Here is an 8099-nt window from a genome sequence, read left to right as displayed (position 1 = left end):
CTCCTCTTTTCCCTCACCGAAGCGCTCCGGCTCTCCAGGCCGCAAAACAGGCCGCCGCCGCCGCCATCACCAAGGCGACCCAGCATCGCCTCAGGCGGCCCACTGCCCAACTGCGCAGGCGCGCGGAGGCGAGGCGCAGGCCGCGCCCACGCGGGTACCCTCGCGGCCAATCCCGTCGCTCGCTTTCCTCCCCGAGGAAGATCCGCCCACTCCCTGCCCGCCCGCTCTGGAGTCAGCCAATCGGATCCCTCCCCCTCATCCGACTAAGCTCCGCCCAGCACCTGCTCCAAGCGTCTCCGGCTACTTCTCAATCTGCCGGAACCACGCCCTCTCTTTAATCAGCCAATCGGCTCCCTCCCCCTCATCCAACTAAGCTCTGCCCAGCACCTGCTCCAAGCGTCGCCGGCTCCTTCTCAATCTGCCTAAACCACGCCCTCTCTTTAATCAGCCAATCGGCTCCCTCCCCCTCATCCAACTAAACTCCGCCCAGCACCTGCTCCAAGCATCGCCGGCTCCTTCTCAATCTGCCTAAACCACGCCCTCTCTTTAATCAGCCAATGGGCTCCCTCCCCCTCATCCAACTAAGCTCCGCCTAGCACCCTAATCCCCCCACTTTCTTCAGGTGTAAGCCACGCCCAGTATTTAATTAGCCACGCCCAGTATTTAATCTCTCTCTCTGTCTCTCTTTCTGCCTTTCATTTTATTTATTTATATATATATATAATTAAAAGTTGCCTTGCTTATGCAACACAAACACATCATTTCTTAATTATTAATCAATTAATAATTATTAATTAACTTTTAATTAATAATCAAATAATTATTAATAATTATTTATTAATTTCCTTTCCCCTTTTTACGGCCCCAGGGTCTTTTTTTCAGTTTCAGTTAGCAAATATATTTGCTGCTTTCCAGTACGTACAAATAACTTATTTAATTTCTATTTGTATTTTTTAAATTTATTATTACATTTATATCCTGCCTTCTTTCCTTTTGCAAGGAGCCCAAAGCGGCTTACACGGTCCTCCTCTTCTTCATTTTCTCCTCACAACAACCCTGTGAGGTAGGTTAGGCTGAGGGTCTGTGACTGGCCCAAAGTCACCCAGTGAGCTTCCACGGCTGAATGGGGACTCAAACCCGGGTCTGCTCAGTCCCAATCCAATGCTCTAACCACTACACCACATTGGTTATTTCTCCCAGCTTTCCAAACTCCAGGCCCACCTTTTGCCAAAAATTGGAGCTCAAGGTGGCATAACAACAACAACAACAACAACAACAACATAATTTGTTTTCCTTCTCCCTCTCCATCCCTTTTCCCTTTTGTGCTGTGCCTGTTGAGCTTATCAACCTGCAGACTGTTGTATTGATCTGTAAACCGGCTGGAGAATGAAGTAATAATGCTTTAAATAGACAAATAAATAAATAACCTAGATGCGCTAGTGTTTCTATGGTACTCTTCAGCTGAAAAAGGCTCCAAGAGCCGTATACATAAGCAAAGTTTAATCTCTTTGTGAATCGGACTCATTATACAGCCAAAAAGAAGAAGCTAAAAGGAGCCCTGATGGATCAGACTGAGGGTCCATCTAGTCCAGCACTCTGTCCACACAGTGCCCAAATCAGCTGTTGACCAGGAACCCACAAGCAGGACACAAGTGCAACAGCACCCTCCCACCCATGTTCCCCAGCAACTGGTGTGCTGGGGGTAGCACATAGCCATGAGGACTAGTAGCCACTGCTAGCCCTCTCCTTCATGATTTTACCTAACCCCTTTCAAAGCCATCCAAATAGGTAGCCATCACTACGTTTCGCAGCAGCAAATTCCATAGTTTTAAAACTGCACGGTGTGAAATCCCAGGCGTTGTCACCTTCCCTCCTAGGGGGGGATGCTCAAGCCCCTGGGTCATTTTAGTGGCCCTCTTCCGCACTTTCCCCAGTTCTAACATATCCACTTTTAGGTGTGGTGACCAGGATTGTAGATGGTTTTCCAGATCAACATCAACATCAACAATAAGGCTGCCCCTCCCTACCCATTGGCTTACGGTCTGAAAGGCACGACACAAAAGGTAAACGGGAGGAGGAGGGAAGAGGAAAGCAACGCAAACAGAGACGCCAGTTCTTAAAGGGAAGTTCTTTCAGCGACCAGCTGGGATGGAAACAGGTCAGGTAGCCAGGTGCCCCAAAGATCACAACGTAGGCACTGGGTGCACCTCTCCGGGGAGGTTAATTCCGCCACCACGGTGCCACCACTGAAAAAGCCACCCCCCTTGCCCCTTTTGGTGTGGGCTTTTGGAGAAGGAGCTCAGAAGATGACCTTAGCAACTAGGTAGCAAAATAGTACCAAGTAGTGAAGGCAATCCCCATTCTCCTAGGAAGGATACATTCACAACTGTGCAAAGACCCGGACTATATGACCCATAACGCAGCGCATGCACGCGTGTGCTTGTCCGTGTGTCGTCCAGGGCGACATTTCCGGGAGTGTGACGCGATGTGTAGACATGTGGGGCTGCAGCCCTCCTCTCAAGATGGTCCTAGACCAGCTGCCTTTCTTCTAGGCCAACACACGTATGTGCCACACAACCCCCTCTTTGGAAGGAGGGAGAACGAATCATTTACACAAACAAAAAAACGCCAGGCCACCTGCTGTGTATCCCGTTTCAGCACATCCTTTTATCTCTAGCATCATCGACACACCGAGTTGTGTTTCACCGCTGCAGGCTTCCCAGGAGCACGGCTCTCCACCCCCTTCCCCTACAGCGTCTCGAACTCTCTGCCCAACGTTTCCTCCTGCGGCCTTTTCGTCTGCTCCCACCTGGGGGGAAGGAAACCGCCTCTGTCGCGAAACTGCCCACGGAGGCCGTGGGCGAGAGGGACGTGGAAAGGGTTCGTGGCCCTTGTGATGGAAGACGCCGGACAGAAGAAAGCACTGATGATCGCCGCTCGTGAGACGGGTACGGGGCATGTAGAGGTCTCTTGGTAGCCGTAAGGGAGTTTACCTTCTCGCGGCCAATGTCACCAGCTCCTCTTCCTTGTCCCCATCGGCATTATCTTGGCCAGAGCGACAAGCAGATGGGCGAGCAGGTTGCAAGGGGGAACAGGAGGGGCAGGAATGGAATTTAACGGAATGAAATTGATTAGGGATAAATGGCAAGTTCTACACCTAGGAGAAAGAAACATGGGTGGGAGGGTGCTGTTGTACTCATGTCCTGTTTGTGGGTCCCTGGTCCAATAGCCGGTCAGCCACTGTGGGAACAGAGTGCTGGACTGGACGAACCCTCGATCTGATCCAGTAGGGCTCTTCTTACATTCTGAAGAATGAGTACCTGGCTTTGCTTCTTTTTCCTTCTCCCTCCTGATCACCTTTCCTCTTGTGTCAGCATGGCTCTTCTTAGGTTCTTAGCCAGAGAATCTTGTTTCTCGCACGTCTCTCCGCAGGCCCCGGACCTGGATGCTACAGCTTGCCTCCAGCGGTTGGATTTGCCAACCATGACTATACCCGCTTTACCAGTCCGGCTTATTCTTTCCACCAGAGGCTCGACAACAGCAGTGAGTAGTTGAAAAGCTGAATGGGACCTGTAACATATAAGAGCAGGGAGGTTAGAATGCCATGGGCAGGAGGGCACTGTTGCTCTGACGTGTCCTACTTTGTGGGTTTCAACAGCTGGTCGGCCCCTGTGTGAACAGAATGCTGGCTAGATGGACCCTTGGTCTGATGCAGCAGGGCTCTTCTGATGTTTTTAGATAATGCCTGTGGTCTTCCAGATATTGTTGGATTCCAACTCCTATCATGCCTGACAGTTGGACCTGATGGGAATATATAAAGGGAGACCTCCTACTTAATTGTTTTCCTCTTCCCTCTTCATCTCCCATTCCTCGTGCGTGGTGCCTTTTTAGATTGTAAGTCTGTGGGGCTGATCTTTGTTAAGACAGCTTCCAATGAAATGTGTGTGTTGGTCTATGCTCAGATGCCTCATTAACATGTCCGCCCAAATCGGCCTGTTTCCACTCAAAGTGCTTTAGAGTTAATTGGTGAGCGCTAAACTGTGCTGAAGTGCATGGCTTGTCTTTCTGCTTTCGGTTGGACTACTGCAACCTTCTTCTCTCGGGCCTTCCCTCGTCTCACATCAGTCCGCTGGTCTCTGTCCACCACTCTGCCGCTAAGATCATCTTCTTGGCCCGCCGCTCTGACCATGTCACTCCACTTCTGAAATCTCTTCATTGGCTTCCAATTCACTCCAGAATCCAATATAAACTTCTCCTGCTGACCTTCAAAGCTTTTCACGGTCTAGCTCCTGTCTATCTCTCCTCTCTCATCTCACACTATTGCCCCGCTCGTCCTCTTCGTTCCTCTGATGCCATGTTTCTCACCTGCCCAAGGGTCTCTACTTCCCTTGCTCGGCTTCGTCCATTTTCTTCGGCTGCCCCTTACGCCTGGAACGCTCTTCCAGAACACTTGAGAACTACCAACTCAATCACAGCTTTTAAAACTCAGCTAAAAACTTTTCTTTTCCCTATAGCTTTTAAATGTTGAGTTTGTTCTGACTCTATACTGTTAGCCTCACCCTACCCGGTGCCTGTTTACACTTCCCTGTGCCTGTTTGCATTCTCTTTCCCTCCTTATTGTTTACTACAACTTTATTAGATTGTAAGCCTATGCGGCAGGGTCTTGCTATTTACTGTGTAATCTGTACAGCACCATGTACATTGATGGTGCTATATAAATTAATAATAATAATAATAATAATAATAATAATAATAATAATAATAATAATAGGTCTATTGCAGTGTGCAACACGGCTGCAGATAACACTCCGAAGGCATGAACCGTAGCCCTTACTGACAGCTCTGGATTTTTCACTTTGTTTTCCAGTACATTTGAAAGACTCAAGTCCTGGACCCTGCTACTACGTGGAACCTGAGCTCACTCGCTTTGGCAGGGCGAAAGGGCCGTCCTATTCCATGCTAGCACGAGCAAAACCTCCAGGTGACCTGGCAGCAGGGGGTGGAAGGAGGCAGACCATAAAGACATCGGAGAGACCCGGGATGCAAAAATCAGCAGGGATCTATTGACATGGGCACCATTTTTTTCCAGCGGTGAAAATTAGCAGGAATGGTCATAGGTGGAATATCGAATTCTATACGGGACGCAGGAAGCCGCTACGGATCTGTGGATTTTGTAAAATCCCGTTCGTCTGCATTTTGCGTTCCATTGCCCTCTCATTGACGTAATTGGGTTTTCCCCCAGTTGCCCAGTGTGGCATAGCGGCTAAAGTGTCAGACTGGGAGTCAGGAGATCCAGGTTCGAGTCCCCGCTCGGCCATGGAAACCCTCTGGGTGACTTTGGGCCAGTCACGGACTTTCGTCACAGCCCACCTCGCAGGGTTGTTGTTGTGAGGATAAAGTGGAGAGGAGGAGGATTATGTATGCCACCTTGAGTTCCTTGGAGGAAAATAGGTGGGATATGAATGCAATAATAAAATAAAAAAATATAAAAATAAGCGCAAATTCATACCTTCCAAAATGTGCAAATCCCCCTCAAAATGTGCAACCCCCTGAAAAATCCACATTTTCATCCTTTAGCCTATGGGTGAGATGTGCATTTTCGGCTGGTGGTTTTTCTTTTCTTATTATCTGACGTCTTTTTCTATGACTAAATTTGCCTAAACTTGCAGAAAGTAAAAATGAAACGAAACAAAACCAATCCGAACTGATTTGATTCTGTCGTGGATTTCTCCAATATTCCTAGGAGCTGCTTTGTACCTGACCCAGTATTGTATACATTCCAGTGGTGGGCGGGGCCAAAGGCAGAAAGAGGAGGAGCCAAGTGTACGTGAAAAATACCAGCATGTTTTAGCTTTAGGCTCTTCTAAATGGCTGAATGCATCAGGGGAGGGGAGAAATCCACAAAAGGGGGCATGGTCTTCTGGGAAACTCTGGAGAACTGGAGGGGTTTCCATTCGTCCCCTGGCTCTGAGGCTCTGAGGTCCTCCATATCTGCTCTAACCACTGCACTACACTCCCTCTGAGCAAGCGTGCTTTACCTCTTAGCAGAGCCCTGTTCAACGGTGTGCGTTTCCCCTCTAGGTCTGCCTCAGACCCCTGGGCCGGGCGCGTACAGTCCCGAGAGGGCCCCGCCTCTGTCCCAACACAGACCCCCGTCTTTCTCCATGGGTGCCCGTACCAAGTCCCGCCGGGTGGATCCCGCTCCTGCCCCCAACAGCTACGTCCTCCCGTCGCTGCTGGGACCGAACGTTCCCAGCAAATCCTCCAGCCCCAGTTTCACCATCTCCGGCTGGAATGCCCGAGGGAGCTACGCGGAAGACCTGTGCCGCACGCCAGGCCCAGGACGCTATAATACTACGGACCCCGGCATCTACTTGTGCCGCCCGCCGGCCTTCTCCATGCTGGGGAGGCTCAAACCACCCGCTGCCATCTTCCACACTCCGGGGCCAGGAGCCCACAGCCCGGAGAAAGTGACAGCCCATCGTTCAAGAGCCCCGTCTTACTCCCTCGGGGTCCGCCACTCGGAGTACCTCATGCCTCTCGTTGTGGACGCCCTCGAAAGGTAGAGCGGCAGAAAAAGGAGGCGTCTTCTAGAACAAGTATCTGTACAACCGGGGGCTTAATAAGCCGGACATTGGATGTAGATAGGGTGGCCATGTGCCCGTTACAAAAGACACTCCTCTGTTCGAAAGGCTGGCCGAACCAAGATGATGTAAAAGATCGAGAACTCAGGGGTATTGTGATACATTTTAGAAACTTTGTCGTTCAAGGCCGGGCCCTACCATTTGGCAGGGTGAAGGGGCCATCTCAGGCGGTGGCAGCACAGCACTGGAGGACAGAGCAGCGTGCCCCAGAAGACGCCCCCCGAAGGCAGCTAACGTCATGCCTTTTGCGGCGGCGGCGGAAACTGTTGTATCATCCACGTAGCGAACTGATGCATCTGATCGTCGAGATTGGGAGGGGGGTCGACGCCATTTTGTTCCTTGCTTCAGACAGCAAAATATCTTGGACCGACCACGTCCCCGGAGAGAGTCTGAAATGGCTGGTGGCAGTGTCGATCCAGATTGGGAGCAGGGCTTTTGTCAAATGAATGGTCTTCATTGCCCCCGCCAGGCCAAGCTACCCCAAAACACTTTGCATGAGAAATGTAACTGTGCATCTGGTTTCTTTTTCCTAGGCATTTCTCCCCGTTAAATTTCATTCTGTTGTTTTCAGCCCAGCACTCCAGCCTATCAAGATCCCTTTGAAGTTTGCTTCTGTCTTCCAGGGTGTTAGCTATCCCACCACAATTCTGTGTCATCTGCAAATTTGATAATGAAGGTCACTGGGCGATTTTCGCCCAGACACTGACTCTCAGCCTAACCTACCTCACAGGGTTGTTGTGAGATCAAAATGGAGAGAAGGAAGAAGACCATGTAATCCTCCTTGGGGGGGGGAAGTTGGGCTGTAAATGTAGCGGTAAAATAAAAAACAAAACATTAAAAACGAGTGATGGATGAACCTGTCATTTTTGGTTGATTCTCAGTTTCTCATTCTTCCCATTTTAAGTTCTGTTCATCTTGCCCTTTGAGACGTTTTCCAGTCCTAATTTCGGATTATTGCAAATTTCGAGAGATTTTTTTAAAAAACAATGTGCATGAAAATTCATGAGCACTTTTATGCTCATTTCTCCCATACGTGCATTTGGTTTGCCTTTTCACCTTTTATGCACATTTTTTGTCAGCCATTGTCCTAACTTAATGCGTGTCTGAACAGTATTATTATTATTTTTTGCAATATAGTCATTTTTGTGCACATTATTTTAATTGAAGATCACCGTTGCAACATTTGGAAAAGTGCAAATTTCGAAGGATAACCATTTCGGCTCACATCGTGGTCTCAAAGTGCGAAATCAGTAAATTTGCATTATAAATGAGAACTGAACGAATTTCCCCGTCTCCACCATTACATGAAATCTATCAATTTCAATTTCTCTCTATTTCTTATTTTTTACACTCTTAAATCCAGCTCATCTTGAAGTTTGAGAATTTCTCCAGTTTTAAGATCAGTTTGTCCTATTATTGAGAACATCTGTTTGTTTTCCTAACACACACATTTTA

The 8099-nt window shown here is 49.0% G+C and overlaps 1 protein-coding gene across 1 annotated transcript; it reads left to right on the top strand.

Annotated features, from left to right (window-relative positions):
• Positions 1-1976: 1976 nt before the first annotated feature.
• Positions 1977-6566, top strand: CIMAP1D (CIMAP1 family member D). The gene is made up of 5 exons (XM_063147347.1): positions 1977-2063; positions 2678-2948; positions 3433-3543; positions 4868-4981; positions 6082-6566. Exons 1-5 carry the CDS (start codon positions 1977-1979, stop codon positions 6564-6566), a joined length of 1068 nt encoding a protein of 355 aa, XP_063003417.1.
• The last annotated feature ends 1533 nt before the right edge of the window (positions 6567-8099 follow it).

The sequence above is a fragment of the Elgaria multicarinata genome, chromosome 23 (genome assembly GCF_023053635.1).
Source record: "Elgaria multicarinata webbii isolate HBS135686 ecotype San Diego chromosome 23, rElgMul1.1.pri, whole genome shotgun sequence".
In the NCBI taxonomy this organism is placed as follows: domain Eukaryota; kingdom Metazoa; phylum Chordata; class Lepidosauria; order Squamata; family Anguidae; genus Elgaria; species Elgaria multicarinata.
The sequence above is the reverse complement of the archived record's forward strand: the minus strand, read 5'-3'. Positions and strand labels throughout refer to the sequence as shown.